Source organism: Narcine bancroftii, chromosome 1 (assembly GCF_036971445.1).
Source record: "Narcine bancroftii isolate sNarBan1 chromosome 1, sNarBan1.hap1, whole genome shotgun sequence".
NCBI lineage: Eukaryota > Metazoa > Chordata > Chondrichthyes > Torpediniformes > Narcinidae > Narcine > Narcine bancroftii.
Window position 1 is genome coordinate 439507865 of NC_091469.1, and position 21394 is coordinate 439529258.

The following is a 21394-nucleotide window of genomic DNA, read 5'->3' on the forward strand; positions in this document are numbered from 1 at the left end:
GATAATTAAAAGCAACTTTTGTTTAAGTAACCATTTGTCTTGGAGAATATCTATTGATGCTGGGTTTTGGGCTCTTCCAGGCTCGTAACAATCAATGACCTAGATGAAGAGGAGGAAGGATGGTCAGAAAGATTGTGGAGGATACAAAGATTGGAAGAGTTGTGCATGGTGCTGAAGGTTGTTGCAGGTTACAAAAGAATATAAACAATATGTAGAATTTGGCAGATCAGTCCCCACACAGATCTCACTGCCCCGTGCTCTCCCTATAGCACGCTATCAGTCTCCAAACAGATCTCTCTGCCCTACACTCTCCCGATAGTCTGCAATCAGTCCCCACACAGATCTCACTGCCCTGCACTCTCCTCACAGCTCGCTATGTCCCCACACTGATCCCTCTGCCCTGCACTCTTCTGACAGCCAGCTATATCCCCACACTGATCCCACTGATCTACGCTTTCCTGACACCCACACTGTAGATCAGTGTGGGGACATAGCAAGCTGTGAGGAGAGTGCAGGGCAGTGAGATCTGTGTGGGGACTGATTGCGGACTATCGGGAGAGCACAGGGCAGTGAGATCTGTGTGGGGACTGATTGCGGACTAACGGGAGAGTGTAGGGCAGAGAGATCTGTTTGGAGACTGATAGCGTGCTATCGGGAGAGCACAGGGCAGTGAGATCTGTGTGGGGACTGATCTGCCAAATTCTACATATTGTTTATATTCTTTTGTAACCTACAACAACCTACAGCACCATGCACAACTCTTCCAATCTTTGTATACTCCACAATCCTTCTGACCATCCTTCCTCCTCTTCATCTAGGTCTTTCTCCAAATGCTTATAGATTCTATCCTTAAGAATTCTCTCCATTTGTTTGCACACAACTGAAGCAAGATTCACCAGTCTATAATTCCTGGGATTCTCCCCATTACCTTTTTTAAACAAGGGGACCACATTTGCCATTCTTCAATCCTCTTGATGGCAAGAGTTATAGGGTAGTAATGGGACAGTTGATTTTCATATGGAAGGCCTGTGGCCAGTGGCACAAATATCAGTGTCAGGTTCCTCATTGTCCATCATCTATATTAATGACCTAGATAAGAATGCAGTTAGCATACAAGTTAATGAATGGCACCAAAATTGGTGATATAGTGAACAGTAAAGAACGCTTTTTATTAAAGATGACAACGGAATCTTGATCAACTGGGAAAGTGGGCAAAAGAATGACAGATGCAATTTAACCTGGTCATTGTTAAGGTACTGCATTTTACCAAGTTAAACCAAGAAAGGGCTTGCACAGTAAATTGAAAAATCCCAGAGAGTCTTCTAGACCCAAGAGGCCCAGGGCTACAGGTACATAGTGTGATAGTACAGATTCTATCACCAATGTGTATATGTACATATGTACAAATGGTAGTGTAGGATGACTGTGATTGGCTGAGAGTGTAGTCACACCTACTGGAAGGTCTTAAAGGATTACTCCTAGCCAGACCAGGTCATTCTGGACTGGTCGACCTACTTGTGATATGCTCCAGTCTTTTAATTAATAAAAGCCTTGGTTTGGATCAACAAGTCTTTGGTTCTTTCGACACTCATTACACATAGTTCCCTGAAAGTGGTGACACAGGTCGATAGAGCTGCAGGGCATTGAGTCCAAAAGTTGGGATATTTTGTGGCCTTATCAACATCCTGTAAAGTTGTAACATTTGGAATATGGCGTTCAGTTCTGGTTACCTAGCTATTTGAACTGGAAATAGTGAAGACAATATACTCAAAGATGATACCAGGATTGAAGAGCTTAAACTATAACAGAAAACAAAGGTGGGTGTGAGGGGAGGGTGATATGACTCAGTGAATGGAGAGGGAAGGGCGTGGAGAGCTGGAGGAAATAGGGAAAAGAGGGAGAACAGGAAGAAGACAGAGGGATAGGAAGAGAGGGAGAAGGGGAGTGAGTTAGCAGAAACTGGAGAGGTTGATGAGATTATCAGTGACTAATCGAGTTCTTCTGAGATACTTTTAATTTTAAATTTAAACATTCAGCACGGTAACAGGTCATTTCGGCCCACGAGTACTAGCTGTCCAATTTACACCCCAATAATCTATACTAGCGGTATGTTTTAAACAGTGGGAGCAAAGCATCACCCCTGGAGAAAACCCACACAGACACAGGGAGAACGTACAAACTCCTTACAGACAGCATGGGACTTGAATCCCAGTCTGGTCCCAATTGCTGGCATTATTAAGGCATTGTGCTAACAGCAATGACAACTGTGAGAACCCTGTTCTTTGTGAGTTTATAGTGTGACAGAATTACAGATATATTTTTGGAAGATAAATTGGGGCAGATATTTTCATTTAGGTCACATACAAACATTTAAAAACAGATTTTATTTAAAATAGTGGAGGTCTGCTCATGCTAGAAATGTCAGGGCCAACTGTCTTTGCAGAAGCCCAAGTGACATCACTAATGGATTTTTGTTTGCAAAAAGGCAACAGATGAAAAGAACTTGTCGGAGCTGCAGATTGTCTGGGACGGAACTTGCTGTTCTAAGAATGTCATATGGCTTTGCAAAGTGAGTGATTCAAACAGGCTTTCTCAGAGAGAGAGAGAGAGAGAGAGAGAGAGAGAGAGAGAGAGAGTTCTACAGTCAGCAGCAACAACTGGAACTGGAACAGGACAAGCTGGCAAGCTTGTGGAAAACCCCATTTTGAATATGTGTTGTGAGTGCTTAGTTCAGCCTGATTAAAACTCTTGTGGTTCATGCAAGAGGAGAGGACCGGCTGTCTGATATTTCACTTGAAATAAGAGAAACAAAAAGGTACTCTGTGGTAACCTGAAAGAAAGAGGTTACTATCTGCAAACCCTGATGGGGTAAGTTTCTTTGGCAAGACACTGACATGGCTGATTATAAGGAATCAGTTGTGTGTCCAGCAAACAACAAATCTCTTTCTGAAAACCGACAAGAACCTTCCTGAACGGTAACCATTTACCTTTCAATCACCAAAGCCTGGTGAACTTCATAAATGTTAAATCTGTGCACAGTAATAAGAATGGCCTGTAACCAGTGAACTTGGAGGAATGAGAAGTGAGATTGGGCTGTGAATCAAAAAATTTTTCTGAACTTACACACACATGAGCATAGAATTAGAAGGGGGTTAAGTTAGGTTAGTTAAGTCAATAGTGATAAATTAAAGTTTGATCCAATTTTCATGTTTAAAGATAATTAAAAGCAACTTTTGTTTAAGTAACCATTTGTCTTGGAGAATATCTATTGATGCTGGGTTTTGAGGTCCTCCAGGCTCTTAACAATCAATGACCTAGATGGAGGAGGAAGGATGGTCAGGATTGTGGAGGATACAAAGATTGGAAGAGTTGTGCATGGTGCTGACGGTCATTGTAGGTTACAAAAAGATATAAACAATATGTAGAATTTGGCAGATCAGTCCCTACACAGATCTCACTACCCCGTGCTCTCCCGATAGCACGTTATCAGTCTCCAAACAGATCTCTCTATCCCACACTCTCCCGATAGCACGCAATCAGTCCCCACACAGATCTCACTGCCCTGCACTCTTCTGACAGCCTGCTATCTCCACACACTGATCCCACTGCTCTACACTTTCCTGACAGCCCACTGTAGACTGTATTTCTCCAAATGCTTATAGATTCTATCCTTAAGAATTCTCTCCATTTGTTTGCACACAACTGAAGCAAGACTCACCAGTCTATAATTCCTGGGATTCTCCCCATTACCTTTTTTAAACAAGGGGACCACATTTGCCATTCTTCAATCCTCTTGATGGCAAGAGTTATAGGGTAGTTATGGGACAGTTGATTTTCATATGGAAGGCCTGTGGCCAGTGGCACAAATATCAGTGTCAGGTTCATCATTGTCCATCATCTATATTAATGACCTAGATAAGAATGCAGTTAGCATACAAGTTAATGAATGGCACCAAAATTGGTGATATAGTGAACAGTAAAGAACGTTTTTTATTAAAGATGACAACGGAATCTTGATCAACTGGGAAAGTGGGCAAAAGAATGACAGATGCAATTTAACCTAGACAATGTTGAGGTACTATATTTTAGCAAGTTAAATCAAGAACGGGCTTGCAGAGTAAATTGAAAAATCCCAGAGAGTGTTCTAGACCCAAGGGGCCCAGGGCTACAGATACATAGTTCCCTGAAAGTGGTGATACAGGTCGATAGAGCTGCAGGGCATTGAGTCCAAAAGTTGGGATATTTTGTGGCCTTATCAACATCCTGTAAAGTTGTAACATTTGGAATATTGCATTCAGTTCTGGTTACCTAGCTATTTGAACTTACACCCCTAACGTCGAAGTACTCGAGATGGCAGAGGTCGACAGCATCGAGTCCACGCTGCTGAAGATCCAGCTGCGCTGGATGGGTCTCGTCTCCAGAATGGAGGACCATCGCCTTCCCAAGATCGTGTTATATGGCAAGCTCTCCACTGGCCACCGTGACAGAGGTGCACCAAAGAAAAGGTACAAGGACTGCCTAAAGAAATCTCTTGGTGCCTGCCACATTGACCACCGCCAGTGGGCTGATAACGCCTCAAACCGTGCATCTTGGCGCCTCACAGTTTGTCGGGCAGCAACCTCCTTTGAAGAAGACCGCAGAGCCCACCTCACTGACAAAAGGCAAAGGAGGAAAAACCCAACACCCAACCCCAACCAACCAATTTTCCCTTGCAACCGCTGCAATCGTGTCTGCCTGTCCTGCATCGGACTTGTCAGCCACAAACGAGCCTGCAGCTGACGTGGACTTTTTACCCCCTCCATAAATCTTCGTCCGCGAAGCCAAGCCAAAGAAAAAAGAATGAACTGGAAATAGTGCAGACAATATTCTCAAAGATGATACCAGGATTGGAGAGCTTAAACTATAACAGAAAACAAAGGTGGGTGTGAGGGGAGAGTGATATGACTCAGTGAATGGAGTGGGAAGGGCGTGGAGAGCTGGAGGAAATAGGGAAAAGAGGGAGAACAGGAAGAAGACAGGGATAGGAAGAGAGGGAGAAGGGGAGTGAGTTAGCAGAAACTGGAGAGGTTGATGAGATTATCAGTGACTAATCAAGTTCTTCTGAGATACTTTTAATTTTAAATTTAAACATTCAGCACGGTAACAGGTCATTTCGGCCCACGAGTACTAGCTGTCCAATTTACACCCCAATAATCTATACTAGCGGTATGTTTTAAACAGTGGGAGCAAAACATCGCCCCTGGAGAAAACCCACACAGACACAGGGAGAACGTACAAACTCCTTACAGACAGCATGGAACTTGAATCCCAGTCTGGTCCCAATTGCTAGCATTATTAAGGCATTGCGCTAACAGCAATGACAACTTTGAGAATCCTGTTCTTTGTGAGTTTATAGTGTGACAGAATTACAAATATATTTTTGGAAGATAAATTAGGGCAGATATTTTCATTTAGGTCACATACAAACATTTAAAAACAGATTTTATTTAAAATAGTGGAGGTCTGCTCATGCTAGAAATGTCAGGGCCAACTGTCTTTGCAGAAGCCCAAGTGACATCACTAATGGATTTTTGTTTACAAAAAGGCAACAGATGAAAAGAACTTGTCGGAGCCGCAGATTGTCTGGGAGGGAACTTGCTGTTCTAAGAATGTCATATGGCTTTGCAAAGTGAGTGATTCAAACAGGCTTTCTCAGAGAGAGAGAGAGAGAGAGAGAGAGAGAGAGAGAGAGAGAGAGAGAGTTCTACAGTCAGCAGCAACAACTGGAACTGGAACAGGACAAGCTGGCAAGCTTGTGGAAAACCCCATTTTGAATATGTGTTGTAAGTGCTTAGTTCAGCCTGATTAAAACTCTTGTGGTTCATGCAAGAGGAGAGGACCGGCTGTCTGATATTTCACTTGAAATAAGAGAAACAAAAAGGTACTCTGTGGTAACCTGAAAGAAAGAGGTTACTATCTGCAAACCCTGATGGAGTAAGTTTCTTTGGCAAGACACTGACATGGCTGATTATAAGGAATCAGTTGTGTGTCCAGCAAACAACAAATCTCTTTCTGAAAACCGACAAGAACCTTCCTGAATGGTAACCATTTACCTTTCAAGCACCAAAGCCTGGTGAACTTCATAAATGTTAAATCTGTGCACAGTAATAAGAATGGCCTGTAACCAGTGAACTTGGAGGAATGAGAAGTGAGATTGGGCTGTGAATCAAAAAATTTTTCTGAACTTACACACACATGAGCATAGAATTAGAAGGGGGTTAAGTTAGGTTAGTTAAGTCAATAGTGATAAATTAAAGTTTGATCCAATTTTCATGTTTAAAGATAATTAAAAGCAACTTTTGTTTAAGTAACCATTTGTCTTGGAGAATATCTATTGATGCTGGGTTTTGAGGTCCTCCAGGCTCTTAACAATCAATGACCTAGATGGAGGAGGAAGGATGGTCAGGATTGTGGAGGATACAAAGATTGGAAGAGTTGTGCATGGTGCTGACGGTTATTGTAGGTTACAAAAAGATATAAACAATATGTAGAATTTGGCAGATCAGTCCCTACACAGATCTCACTGCCCCGTGCTCTCCCGATAGCACGTTATCAGTCTCCAAACAGATCTCTCTATCCCACACTCTCCCGATAGCACGCAATCAGTCCCCACATAGATCTCACTGCCCTGCACTCTTCTGACAGCCTGCTATCTCCACACACTGATCCCACTGCTCTACACTTTCCTGACAGCCCACTGTAGACTGTATTTCTCCAAATGCTTATAGATTCTATCCTTAAGAATTCTCTCCATTTGTTTGCACACAACTGAAGCAAGACTCACCAGTCTATAATTCCTGGGATTCTCCCCATTACCTTTTTTAAACAAGGGGACCACATTTGCCATTCTTCAATCCTCTTGATGGCAAGAGTTATAGGGTAGTTATGGGACAGTTGATTTTCATATGGAAGGCCTGTGGCCAGTGGCACAAATATCAGTGTCAGGTTCATCATTGTCCATCATCTATATTAATGACCTAGATAAGAATGCAGTTAGCATACAAGTTAATGAATGGCACCAAAATTGGTGATATAGTGAACAGTAAAGAACGTTTTTTATTAAAGATGACAATGGAATCTTGATCAACTTGGAAAGTGGGCAAAAGAATGACAGATGCAATTTAACCTGGACAATGTTGAGGTACTTCATTTTAGCAAGTTAAATCAAGAAAGGGCTTGCAGAGTAAATTGAAAAATCCCAGAGAGTGTTCTAGACCCAAGAGGCCCAGGGCTACAGATACATAGTTCCCTGAAAGTGGTGATACAGGTCGATAGAGCTGCAGGGCATTGAGTCCAAAAGTTGGGATATTTTGTTAGCATATTGCATCCTATAGATTCAATGCTGAAGTTAGCAATTTTAGGTAGCTCACTTTCGCTGCCTATATCAGAACTGGCCACTACTGCTGCAGGATGATATAGATACAGCTTTCCTCCTTCTCTAGAATGACCTGGCCTGCAGGGTATTGAGTCAATGTTATACAGCATGGAGGCAGGCCCATCAACAAAACATACCAACCAAGTTTCACATCTGAGATAGTCTAATTTGCTTGCATTTGCATCATATCCCACTAAACCTTTCCTACCCATGTACCTGTCCAAATATCTTTTAAATTATATATTTGTTTCTATGAAGTCAGGTCACTCATCTGAATGCTACTGGTACCATGCCACCCAATACTACCTGCCGCATAGTCAGGTGGCCAGCAACTAAACCAGCTCCCGCACCAGGGTTATCTGGTGTGGACGGTGGCTAGATACCCTACAGGATGAAAAACAAGACGTCAAAGGGTGGACAAACCCTCTTGTAGAGTCAACAACCATCTAGTATACACATGCTGTGAAGCGTGGAAAGGGTATCCCTTGCATCGAAGCTTGGTCTGGCGATTCACTGCATCAGAACTCCCCACAGCCATTTTGGACCTCACCATGCTGCTTGATCCAGAAGGGGATGTCAGGAGAGTAGGTCTGGACCTGTGAAACACCTACTCACCTAAATCTATTCACGTTCAATCAGTTTTCTGATGAATGGGGTATCCTTATCTCAAACCCTACAAACTGACTGAAAGGAACCATCATCATCTTATGGGATGGATAGCCAGAAGAAGAAGAGATATTTGTTTCTACCACTTTCTCTGGCAGCTTGTTGCACATACTCATCACCCTCTGTGTGAAAAGGTCATTCCTCAGGTATTTTTAAATATCTTCCCAGCCCTCACCTTAAACCAATACTCCTTAGTTCTAGACCCCCATATGCTGGGAAACAGACTGACCATTCACTTTATCTATACCCCTCATGATTTTATATATCTCAACAATGTCTCCCATCAGCCTTCTACACTTCAAGGAAAAAAAGACCCAGCTTATACAAATGATAAAGCAAACCCTTCAGAGCCATTGACATCCCCATAAATCTTTTCTACAAAGCAAAACTGGGAATAGCAAATAAGAACAATGGATTTGAAAAATCTCAATGGATTCTGTGCTCACTTTGAGCAGGTCATTCCTCTACAACCTCGAACACACCCGCAGTCACCCCCACAGAAGCCAGGCCAACCTTTTGGAGAGTGAACCTGCAGGAAGTGACTGAAGCATATGGAATACCTGAGCATTACCTTCGAAGCTGCACAGACCAGCTGGCAGGGATATTCATAGACATAGGACAATACAGCACAGTACAGACCCTTCAGACCTCGAAGTCGTACTCACCCATATATTCCTTCCTAAAAAATTACTAAACCCTCCCTACCCCATAACCCTGTATTTTTCTTTATGTTTCTAAGAGTCTCTTAAATGTCAAATATTTCAGCCTCCACCACCATCCTAGCCAAGGCATTCCAAGCACTAACAACTCTCTGTGAAAAAGAACTTGCCTCTGATGTCTCCCCTAAACTTCCATGCCTTAACTTTGTACCTATGTCCTCTGGTGTTTGCTGATCCTGCCCTGAGAAGCAGGTGCTGGCTGTTCATCCTATCTATACCTTTCATAATCTTGTTGACTTCTATCAAATCTCCTCTCTTTCTTCTATGGTCCAAAGAGAAAAGTCCCAGCTCTGCTAACCTTGCCTCATAAGACTTGTTTCCCAATCCAGGCAACATCCTGGTAAATCTCTTCTGCACCCTCCATAGCTTCCACATCCCTCCTATAATGAAGTGACCAGAACTGAACACAATACTCCTAAGTGTGGCAACATGACCTCTCTACTCCGGAACCCAATTCCCCTGTTAAGGAAGCCCAACGTCCCATAGGCCTTCTTAACTATTCTATCAACCTGTGCAGCCACCTTGAGAGATGTATAGATTTGAACCCCAAGGAGACTCTGTGCATCCACACTCTTAAGTAACCCTGTACTCAGCTTTATGGTTAGTCCTTCCAAAATGCTGCATCTCACACTTATCTGGATTGAAATCCATCTGCCACTTTTCTGCCCAACTCTGCATCCTGTCTATACTCTCTTGTAACCTTTGCCAACCTTCGTGTCATCCACAAACTTACTGAACTATCCTTCTGCCTCTTCATCCAGGTCATTTATAAAAATCACAAAGAGTAGGGGTCCCAGAACAGATTCTTGTGGCATTTCACTAGTCACTGACCTCCAGGCAGAATACTTTCCTTCCATTACTACTCTCTGCTTTCTTCCTACAGCCAATTTTTAAAAAAAATACCCAGCCAAGTTTCCACAGATTCTGTGCCTCATGACTTTCTGGTTGTGTCACTTGTGCCTTACTAAAATCCATGTACACCACATCTACCACCCTATCCTCATTAAGTTCTTTTGTTACTTCCACAATAAACTCAATTAGACTTGTGTAGTTGCCATTCTCCAATCCTTTGGCACCTCCCCTGCGGCCAAAAAGGATGCAAAGATCACAGCTACTGCCCCAGCTATCTCTTCTCTCACTTCCCACAGCAACCTGGGGTATATCACGTCTGGCCCCGGGGTTTTATCAATCTTGATGTTGTTAAAAAGATCCAACACTTCCACTTCCTTGATCTCTACATTGTCCAGCACACAGGCCTGATCAATTTCAACCTCACCATGATCAGGTCCTATTCTCTTGTGAATACTGATGCAAAGTATTCATTTAGAACCTCCTCAATTTCCTCTACTTTCAGGCACATGTTGCCTCCTTTATCAGGCCCACCTTCATTCTTGCCATCCTTCTGTTCTTCACATGTGTAGAATCCCTTGGGGTTCTCCTTAATTCTACATGCCAAAGCCTTCTCATGCCCCCTTTGAGCTTTCCTAAGTCCTTTCTTAAGCTCCTTTCTGGCCATCATATTCCTCTCATGAGCCCTTCCTGTTTTCTGCTTTGTATATCTAATATATGCTTCCTTCTTCCTCTTGAGTAGTTGCCTGACCTGTTTCATCGGCCACGGTTGCCTTTTCCTATCATCTTTTCCTTGTCTCTGTGGGACAAAGCTATCCTAAACCCAGCACAAGTGGTCCCTAAACTTCCTCCACAATTCTTCTATGCTTTCACCCTTAAAAATCATTTTCCACTTTATTCACGATAGTTCCTGCTTCATCCCATCATAATGATCCCTTCCCCAGTTTGACTGTTTTATTCTTTTCCCATAGCTATGTTGAAACTAAATGAGTTGTGGTCACTCTCACCAAAATGCTCCCCCACCAAGAGGTCTGCCACCAGACCAGGTTCATTTCCCAGAACCAGATCCAGTAATGGCCTCTCCACTAGGTAGCTGGCCCACATACTGTGTCAGGAATCCTTCTTGTACACACCTGACAAATTCAGCCCCATCCATCCCTCTTGCAGATAGTAGGTGCCAGCCAATATTAGGGAAGTTGAAATCACCCAATAACTACAACCCTGTATTCCAAATTTTGCCTGCTTATCTGCTCCTCAGTGTCCCAAAAGCTATTCTGGAGTGTATAGACTACTCCCAGCACAGTGATAGCTCTTTTCCTGACTTCCACCCACACCGACTCAGTGGACACTCCCTCTGCAGCGTCCTCCCTTTCTATAGACGTGTTACTATCACTGACCAGTAATACTACTCCCCCCCACCCCCATCTGCTTTTTCTACCTCCCATCCTATTCTTTTAAAAACACTTAAACCCTGGTACTCATCAGCCAATCTTGCTCTTCCTCCAGCCAAGTTTCAGTAATGGCCTCAACATGGTAGTTCCACGTATTGATCCATACGCTAAGTTCACCCCTTTTGTTCCTAATACTCCTAGGAGGTGAACTAGACACATTTCAACCCCTTTAACTGTCAGTCTTTAAATTTTGTCCCCTGTCTGTCCTTCCTCACCAACTCGGAGCACATAGCATCATGGCTTTGTCCTTCTACCCTAATCTCTACACTCACATTCTGATTCCCATCCCCCTGCTAAACTAGTTTAAAGCCTCTCCAACAGCTCCAGCAAATCTGCCCACCAGGATATTGGTTCCCCCTACAGTTAAGGCATCTTAATCCATCTTCTCCAACAATGTGAGGTACCCATCTGCTTCAAGAAAGCCACTATTACCCCATCGCTGAAGAATGCAAAGACAGGCCTAAATAACTCTGATCATGAAATACTTCAAGAGGTTAGTCATGGGTCACAACATTTGCAGACTTCTGTGCTTCACTCCATGGGTTGCATTAATTTCAACCACACTTGAACCATTCCAATATTAATACCACTGAAACAGGTCCATGGCCAATGTCATCTCCCTTGCCCTACACTTAATCCTGAAATACCAGGACAAGTACACCTTCAGTAGACTACTATTTTTTGACTAAAGTTCATCACAATATTACCAAATCAAATCATTCCCACATTACATGTCCTGCAATTGGATCCAGGTCTTTCGATCCCACAGGCCACAATCACAGAATTGGTGATAGCACCTCCTCCATGTTCATCTTCAACACAAGGACCCACAACACTGCATTCTTAGCTCCCTACCATACTCCCTGTACACCACTCCAACTTAATTTGTAAATTCATAGATGACACCACTTTTGTAGACATGATCTCTAACACTGCTGAGTCAAATAGAGGGATAGAGGGATTAGAGGCTGAATGCCAGGACCACCTCTTCTTCAATCGCAGCAAGGCCAAGGCCAAGGAGCTGGTTTATAGACTTCTGGAAGGGAGGTAGTGTTCATTCGTTTCTTGATCTGCATCAACAGTGCTGAGGTGGAGATAGTAAATAGCTTGAAGTTGGGGTTAACACCTCCAATGACATGTCATGGTCTACCCACTTCGATGCAATAGCCAAGAAATCACATCATTGCCACTATTTCCTTAGAAATCCAAGGGGAACACTGCACCTCACCCCTTTCCTATTGTTATTAGACTCCTGAATGAATCTCAAAATCATATTACACTACCTTTCCTCTACACCATTGATCTCTCTGGTGCCCTGTATTTCATTAACTGTGTCTTATTTGTTGTTCTTTTCATGAGATACTCAATTGGTCTACAAGCAATTGAAAGCAAGCCCTACACCGTACTCATCACACTGTCTACCGGCAACACCCCTTTAAAGGGAACTTTGTACCTGTACCCTTACATGTCTTTCCAGGGCCCTGCCATTTAAGCCCTACCCTAGTGGAACTTGGCAAAATGCAACCCCTCACACTCATCAGAATTAAGCTCCATCTCTCATTTCTCAATTCATTGACTCCGCTCATCAAGATTTCATGGTAGTCACAGATAACTTTCCACTGTATCACCAATTTTAGTGTCATCTGTATTTCCCAAAGCTCAGTATTTCATTGCGTTGTAGCAACTATTCCAGCAGAGCTACTAAATCAATTCACCAGACACAGTGGTTAGTCTGCAAAGACTGTTTATTCAAACTTACCTCCTTTTTTTATATCACTTCCAGCCCGGACACCCGGGACCAGAAGTGACATCATCTCTTCCCTGCAATACACTCAAAGAGCATGTGGCTTAAAGTGAAGATGACAGGAGCACCGCACCATCTTGTAGGTGAGTACCTAACTCCTTAGTGTGCTACAATTTAGTCCGCAGCGTTCCTTGGCCAGCTGCATGAATGACGATTAGGCCCGTGGCGCTGCACAGCCGTTCGGCCAGCTGAACAGGCAGCAGTTCAGCTCACTGTGTAACGTGGCCACTCGGCCCACTACACATTCACATTTTCCTCAATTTAAGTTCCCCATTATAAAAAAAAACCCTCATTAATCTATCAGATTGATCATTAATGGTTCACAATAGTAATTTTGGTCTTACCCTAGCAGAGATTCTATATTTGTCCCATCCTCCCTTCTTTTACTCTCTCTGAATTTTAAAACTGGAGCGTTTGACCTGAAAAGTTAACTCTTTTCCTCATTACAATAAAATCCTTGGTGTCCAGAATTTAAGCAATCAGCAGCCTCAAGCCACTGGCAAAAAAATTATGGAAAATAAATAGGTAAAATATATTAAAGTTTAAAATTGGCACCCTCTAGTGGTCAGTTCACCAATCCATGCAACAAGCAATCTCAAGCAACCAACAAATTCATTTATCCGGAATCTACCAGTCCCCATTGGTGACTGATACTGGGAGTTTTGCTGTGCTGACTGCCCTGCTGAGTATTTCCAACATCAATTTTTTTTCATTCTTTTGTTTCTCGATGTGAGGCTCCTTACCTCATCCTAGTATCTTATAAGTCTTTGTGTGAATGTTGTGTCAGTGCTGCGCAATTGATCAGCAAAAGAAAGTATAAGGTGCTCCTTCCGTCCGATAGCCTACAGGTCACCCTTGGGCAAGGTACAGTACCTGTTTAGCCTCCCAATCAGGGTCACATGAAGCCATGGATTGCAGATGCTAGATGGTTTTTAACAAGAAGATACTACAGATTAGAATTTATAAAACTAAAAATGCTGGGCAGATGAATTTGCTATCTAAAGCCAAAGTTACCCATTCACTATGGACACTCCAAATGAAGAAGGCAACGGAAAACCACTTCAGTTTTTTCCCCTTGTATAATCATAACATCAGCTACAGTCTTAGTTCAAAGATGGAAACTTCATCAAAGGAGAACAGGGGAGGGTACAACTACAATTCAGAGGGTCAGAGATCATGGCAAATGGAGAGACATGATCGCCCACGCCGAACGGCAGGGCACCTGAATGATATGAAGGAAAATAATATAATTTTTATTCATAGCTAGTTTTACAGACAAGGCAAAAATTATCTAATTTCATCTGCATCCTCTCAAGTAAGCAGCTATCTTTCCTGTGACTAAAGCCTATATACAATACAATCTATGACCTTCTCTTGTATTTTGAGCCTCAGCTAAAGGAGAGCATCCTGAATGCCTTCTAAACAGACTAGTGACATTCAAGGATTTGTAACCATACAACAAAAGATTTCTTTGTTCCTCCACACCACTCACTTTATTGTCTTATTTGAACTCCCCAAATGCATTACTGTACTATATACACTATAAATTCCATTTTGTTGCCTTTCTGTCCATCTCACCATGCTGCAGTCCTGCTTAATAAAATGTTCCAAATTATTTGAATTGAACATTTAAATCAAACAATGGTGACCAGCCAGGTAAAGAATTATTGGGTCAAAGTCAGAAATATAGTGAAAAATAGGAAGTTTTCAGGGCAGTTAGGAAGGAAAGTAACAGAGACGAGGAGTTCAGGGAGGGGTTACTTGAGCTAAAGGAATAGTCGCAAACTGTGAATCAAGAATTTTGAGGTGCACAGCAATCTAGGAATGAATGCTGCCACAGTTACAAATAAGGGAAGGGATGGCATGAAAGATGTTGAAACAAGGCAAGATCTATATTTTTAAAAAAATCAAAATTGCAATCCAAACCAATTAAGTGAGCACAAGATTGAGGTTTGAATGAATCACAATGTGGACTACAGCTTTGGATTGATGGTGCAAGAGAAAGGTTAACTATAGCTTGAAACTTTCTAGTAAAACACCTTAATGACCTGAACAGTGCAACAGTGACAGACACAAAAAGTTGTCCCTTGATCATTTTCTATGAACAGGGATTTTTTTTTTGTTTAACTGTAGAAAATGGAAGTTGAAGGCTTCCAAGAATGATCCATAAACCTGAAATTTGCACAAGTTGTGATCACAGGAGGCTGAGATTGGCAACAAATCTAACTTAAGAATTATTCATTTGGTACAGATGAGTCATACAGATTCAAAACATGTCAGTCCACAGAATATCAGTCCAGAGAGCTCTGTGGAAATATTGGAAAAATCAACAAGTACAAAAGGCATTGCTGATGGTTAAGAGATGAGTCAGTGCAGAGTTCCATGGGCATTAATGCACAGCTGAAATTAATTGGTCTTAATGAAAGAGAATATGGAGTTATAATCAAAATGTAGGAACAAATCATTTCAAAATTCTTGGCATCCTGTCTTGTTAAATCTCACAGTGGTGAAAGAGAGTCAAGTATGAAGCCTTTGTTCACACAAATATTTAAGGAAATTTCTATTTGCACTTTACTGTATATTGGAGAAGCAAAATAAGAAAGTTAATGGGTGGGCTAAATATATAGACAAAGCAGAAATTTTGTCAATTTTAGCCTATCAATTTAAAAGTAGTCTCACTCCAGCGCCAATGTGTCCAGGTTAAACATGAGTTGGTGGAGCATTAACTAATAATGGCTATCAGATTTTAGATTTATTGTCAGAGTCCATATGTCACATCACATAAAACCCGAGATTCCTTTTTACTGCAGGCATGGTAGTGCAAATAAACAGTACACAGTGTAAAACATGTCAACAAAGAACTGTAAACAGATAACAGATGTAAACAAACTGACAGCAATACAGAGAGAATAAAAAAGAAAATCAATAAAGTGCACAAGTAAGATGACTCAAATGAGTCTAGGAGTAGCAGCTGTTCCTGAACCTGGTGGTGTCAGTCTTGTGGCACCTATACCTTTTTTCCTGAAGGCAGCAGCAAGAACAGAGCATGTGGGTCTTTGACAAAGTTTACATTTATCAACATTAGCATAATAATCTTAGCTGTTCTGCAAAATCCCCAAAAAAAGTGAATGAAGGGACATAACTGCAAGATGGTGGAAATTTGAAAAAAAAATGCTAGTTTAGAAAAAAAGAACTCAGGGGCTACATCTGAGGAAAGAGAAACAAGTCAACAGACCCAAAATATAGTTTCCTTGTCCAATGAAGTATTAAGAACGACCCCAGCATCGTAACTACACGTTAATAAAAGCACACACCTTTTACTTGCATGTCAATAGAAAGAAGTTGAAGCTATGTGTTGGCATCACGTTTTTTGATTCGCTTCCACTCTGACTTTAACTTATCAACCTATTATCTACTGATACACAAAGAATGACTATCTGCAGGTTCTTGGCTCGTCGACATCGTCACTTCTGATTGAAATTTTGTTATTGAATTGCTGTCGGAATTGATAAAAAAGGGTCAACTCATTTCGATAAGCAGCAAATAACCTTTTTATATTACAGCACTTAAAACATCGTGACCATATTAGACTGATAAAAATTAAAATACAGTTGGCCTATCAACGTTACTGTTAAAATGCACGGCGTTTACTAAACTGGAGTTAAGTTCTCGTAAAATAATTTGGGAACTTTGTATTGCACCAACTTGGAGATGTAGTCATGACTGAAGTATGAAAACACAACTTAACCCTCTGTTCGGCCTTACAACAAAGTTGATGTACTTATCGAATTCATGGTAAATGTTGAAGAGCAGTTCCCACATTTAAAAAAAGTGGCGAGTTCAAACGAAATTTAATGGTGCAACACAGTTCAAGTCAGAATATCAGAATTACTAATCTCCTCCACTGCAAATAACACCCGCTGCGCCGTGCGCTGCCTGAAACAATGAACGAACTTCCCTGGTGTGCCTCGCGGAGAAAGAACGCCAGAGCGTCCCTTCCTTCGACGCTCTCCAATGACTCCACTGAAAGTTCTGATCCCGGATTCCTCCCTCCCTCCGTTTCGGACTATCATGGAACTAGAGTATCAGTGCCTGGCTCCGTTACGTCCAGATCCCGAACTCCTGACTTCATGATCGGTACCAGAGCCGGCTCACCTTTTCGCTGTTCCCCCAACCCTCACTTTCCTAACACGTCCACACTGTTAGGAGCTCTCGGCTTCCTTTCGCATTCATAGACTGCACCTTCTCGTTGGCTAAGGCCAAGCCCCCCCCCACCCCACTTCGCTGGCTGAGGCCAAGCCACCCCCCCCCCACCTTCGCTGGCTGAGGCCAAGCCACCCCCCCCCCCTTCGCTGGCTGAGGCCAAGCCACCCCACCCCCCACGCTGGCTGAGGCCACCCCCCCCCACCCCCTTCGCTGGCTGAGGCCACCCCCCCCCCCACACCCCCTCGCTGGCTGAGGCCACCCCCTCGCTGGCTGAGGCCAAACCCCCACCCCCTCGCTGGCTGAGGCCAAACCCCCACCCCCTCGCTGGCTGAGGCCAAACCCCCACCCCCTCGCTGGCTGAGGCCAAACCCCCCCCCCCCCCCTCGCTGGCTGAGGCCAAACCCCCCCCCCCCTCGCTGGCTGAGGCCAAACCCCCCCCCCCTCGCTGGCTGAGGCCAAACCCCCCCCCCCTCGCTGGCTGAGGCCAAACCCCCCCCCCCACCACCCCCTCGCTGGCTAAAGCCAACCCCCCAATCCCCCCACCCCCTCGCTGGCTAAAGCCAACACCCCCCCCCTCTCTCCCCGGACCCCATCCTCAACCTTTCGCCGACCGTGTGGTTCAGTATCAATCCCCCACCGAGCGCAACAGCTTCCTGATCTAAAGAGGTCAAAGTTCCCTGCCGCCAGCTGCGGATTTGACCCCTGAAACTACACCTTTTATCAGTAAGACAGTGTGCAGTGAGTGCCGGCTCCGGAGGGGGCAGGAGAAAGTGCTGATGCTGGGGTGGGGGGGAAGGAGAGGTTAAAGTTGCCCCTCTCCGAGCTCCAGTTCCAGCGCGACGCCAACTCTCCCGTGCCGTCCAACAAGTGCTGACAATTATTTAAATTTCCGCACCGCTGCCAACCAATCACAGCGCCTGCCGTGGCTCGGCCTGGGCCGGGTTCGTTTGGCGATTGGCTCGCGTTGGCAGTTGTTGGAGCCTCGGGTCTGTTTCAAGGCGCCTCCCGCCGATGCGCGTCCCGCAATGCGCAGCCAGACTGAAAGGGGGTCCTGGAAACAGGCGGCGTGGAACTGATGGAGTGACACAAATGGCCAGTGGAGTCGGAGCTGGGTTGTTGCTCGAGTTGAGGTTATTTTCCTTTGGCTTCTGAATTGCTTCAAAATAAAATCATTTCCTCAAACGTAAGTTTTGAAAGAAAAAGAACTTCTGCGGCATTGAATACCCCAAATTGTTGATGCCAGAGTGATCGAAGGAGTTTGAAGAAATGGGAAGAGCAAGGGAAAGTATGGCTGTGTGTAATTGTTTCCATCTGGATTTCTGCAAACTTGGGAGTTATCGGTGGCTGCTTGTGCTCCATCTGTTCCTGCAAGGTTTGGGACCCGTGCGGCCACAGGGGCATTACAATGGCGAGAGGGGCATCTCGATCCCTGATCACGGCTTCTGCCAACCGATCTCGATCCCTCTGTGCACGGATATCGCCTACAACCAAACCATCATGCCGAACTTGTTGGGGCATACCAATCAGGAAGACGCCGGCCTGGAAGTTCACCAGTTTTACCCGTTGGTGAAAGTGCAGTGTTCGCCCGAGCTGAAGTTTTTCCTCTGCTCCATGTACGCGCCGGTGTGCACCGTGCTGGAGCAGGCGATCCCTCCGTGCCGATCGCTGTGTGAGAGGGCCAGGCAAGGGTGCGAAGCGCTGATGAACAAATTCGGATTCCAGTGGCCGGAGAGTCTCCGATGCGAAAACTTTCCCGTCCACGGATCTATGGATCTGTGCGTTGGACAGAACAAAACAGAGAAGGGCAGCCCAACTTTGGATCCCACCCAATCTCTACCTGACGTCGGCACCATTCGCCCCAGGGAGAACCCCAGTCGGGACAAGTTTATGTGCCCCCGGGTGTTGAAAGTGCCCACCTACTTGAACTACCATTTTCTGGGGGAGAAGGACTGCGGCGCTCCCTGCGAGTCCTCTCGAACCAACGGGCTGATGTATTTCAGCCAAGAGGAACTGAAGTTTGCCAGGATCTGGATCGGCATTTGGTCGGTGCTGTGTTGCGCCTCCACTTTATTCACGGTGCTCACCTACCTGGTCGACATGCAGCGGTTCAGCTACCCCGAGCGCCCCATTATTTTCTTGTCCGGCTGCTACACCATGGTGGCCATCGCCTACATCGGCGGCTTTCTGCTGGAAGAAAAAGTGGTGTGCAACGAGAACTTTGCCGAGGACGGCTACAAAACCGTGGCCCAGGGCACCAAGAAAGAAGGCTGCACCATTCTCTTCATGATGCTGTACTTCTTCAGCATGGCCAGCTCGATCTGGTGGGTGATCCTGTCGCTGACTTGGTTCTTGGCAGCCGGAATGAAATGGGGTCACGAAGCGATCGAGGCCAACTCGCAGTACTTTCACCTGGCCGCCTGGGCAGTGCCGGCCATCAAAACCATCACCATCCTGGCAGTGGGCCAGGTGGACGGAGACGTCCTGAGTGGGGTCTGCTTCGTGGGACTCAACAACGTGGACGCGATGCGAGGCTTCGTGCTGGCGCCGCTCTTCGTCTACCTGTTCATCGGCACCTCGTTCCTGCTGGCCGGCTTCGTGTCTCTCTTTCGCATCCGGACCATCATGAAGCACGACGGCACCAAGACGGAGAAGCTGGAGAAACTAATGGTGCGAATCGGCATCTTCAGCGTCCTCTACACGGTGCCGGCCACCATCGTCATCGCCTGCTACTTCTACGAGCAAGCCTTCCGCAGGCAGTGGGAGAGCAGCTGGGTCAACCAGGTCTGCAAGAGCTACGCCATCCCCTGCCCTCGGCACCAGCAGCCGCCCATGACGCCAGATTTCACCGTCTACATGATCAAGTACCTCATGACACTTATAGTGGGAATTACCTCCGGCTTTTGGATCTGGTCTGGTAAGACTTTACATTCATGGCGCAAGTTCTACACTAGACTCACGAACAGTAAGCAAGGAGAGACGACGGTGTGAGTTGGGACCCCCCCCACCCCCTTCTACCCCTCACCATTTTCCAGCCCGCAAAGGGAGGCGCGAAAATCCACGCAGAGTGAAGCCCGCGCTTTTCGGACGTGACAGACTGTATGGTTGTAAATAGCAACTGTTTTTTTTTGGTAATTATATATATTTGTATTTAAAATATCACCTCCAGAGGTGTTATCTTGTTTCCCCACTTTGTGGAGGGTTTTTATTTGGGGGGGGGTCCCGTCTGGAGGGGGTGGGGGTCCCGTCTGGAGGGGGTGGGGGTCCCGTCTGGAGGGGGTGGGGGTCCCGTCTGGAGGGGGTGGGGGTCCCGTCTGGAGGGGGTGGGGGTCCCGTCTGGAGGGGGTGGGAGAGAAGCACTCGGACACGGTCCGAACTCAACTCGTCTTCGGAGAAACCAACCCGTGAACCAAAATAAAACGAAACGAGTCAGACTCGAAAGTTGATCCCGGTCTGAATGTTGAACCTTAAGTTGGGCCTGGAGGCTTAACCCGGAATGAAAGAGCTCCCCTGGGGTCCGAACGCTAACCCAAGTAATCGTCGTTATTCGGGACAATTTAGAAATTGGAGAGCGAGAGAAAGTAAGTTTTTTTAAAAAAAAGATAAAAGCAAAGAGACGAAGTCATAACTTCACACGTTACTTTCACTTGGGGACTCCCAGATTGCAGCTGAACCTCATTCGTGAGCTGCCTCCCCGAAGAGTAAAACTGATTTATTCCGCTTCCTATGTTGCTCCAAATTGATCTACCCAGAGTAAGTCTCTTAAAATACTGGCTGCAAGTAGAAAGGGCACGAGAGCACTTAGTGTTACCATTTCATTTGGTTGCCATAATCGTGGACAGTGCATCCAATCTTCCCAAAGTTCCACTGATTTGGTCCTCTCGTTCTCGGTGTTGCTTGAGTGTTTCGGTAGAAAGACAGCAAATAACTGCAGCAACGCGGAAACAAACTGTTCAAAAGCCTGCAACCAGGTGGAAAAGTTGGAACACCGAGCAACTGAATAAACTCCTTGGAAGTAGATTTTTTTTTGGTGAGCAGGAAAGTTCTTTGAACTTCAGAAGCATGTGAATAGAGTTTGATAGTGGTGGTTGTGGGGGTAGGACAGAATATGGCAGTGTTTTACTAAAACTCTTGAACATCTATTCGATTTCCAAGTGAGTGGACCTGAAAACAAATGATCTGTAAAATATTTTGTAGTACCAAATCCAGCATGTTTAATCTGCAGATTGAAAATGTGGACCATCTCTGACAAAAAAAATTACAAAAACGTTTTTTCCATTGTACCATA

General features: G+C 44.7%; 1 protein-coding gene and 1 long non-coding RNA gene across 2 annotated transcripts in view; one reads left to right on the plus strand and one right to left on the minus strand.

The window, feature by feature from the left end:
- The window catches only part of LOC138751710 (uncharacterized), a 95453-nt gene extending 79076 nt beyond the window's left edge, over window positions 1-16377 (minus strand). The window contains exon 1 of the long non-coding RNA XR_011350131.1: window positions 16218-16377. This is a non-coding gene — a long non-coding RNA (uncharacterized lncRNA). The remainder of the gene's footprint in view (window positions 1-16217) is intronic.
- A 1735-nt stretch (window positions 16378-18112) lies between these two features.
- LOC138751711 (frizzled-1-like) lies at window positions 18113-20335 on the plus strand. The gene has a single exon (XM_069914356.1). It carries the CDS (start codon window positions 18376-18378, stop codon window positions 20095-20097), a length of 1722 nt encoding a protein of 573 aa, XP_069770457.1. The 5' UTR covers window positions 18113-18375; the 3' UTR covers window positions 20098-20335.
- Window positions 20336-21394: the final 1059 nt, after the last annotated feature.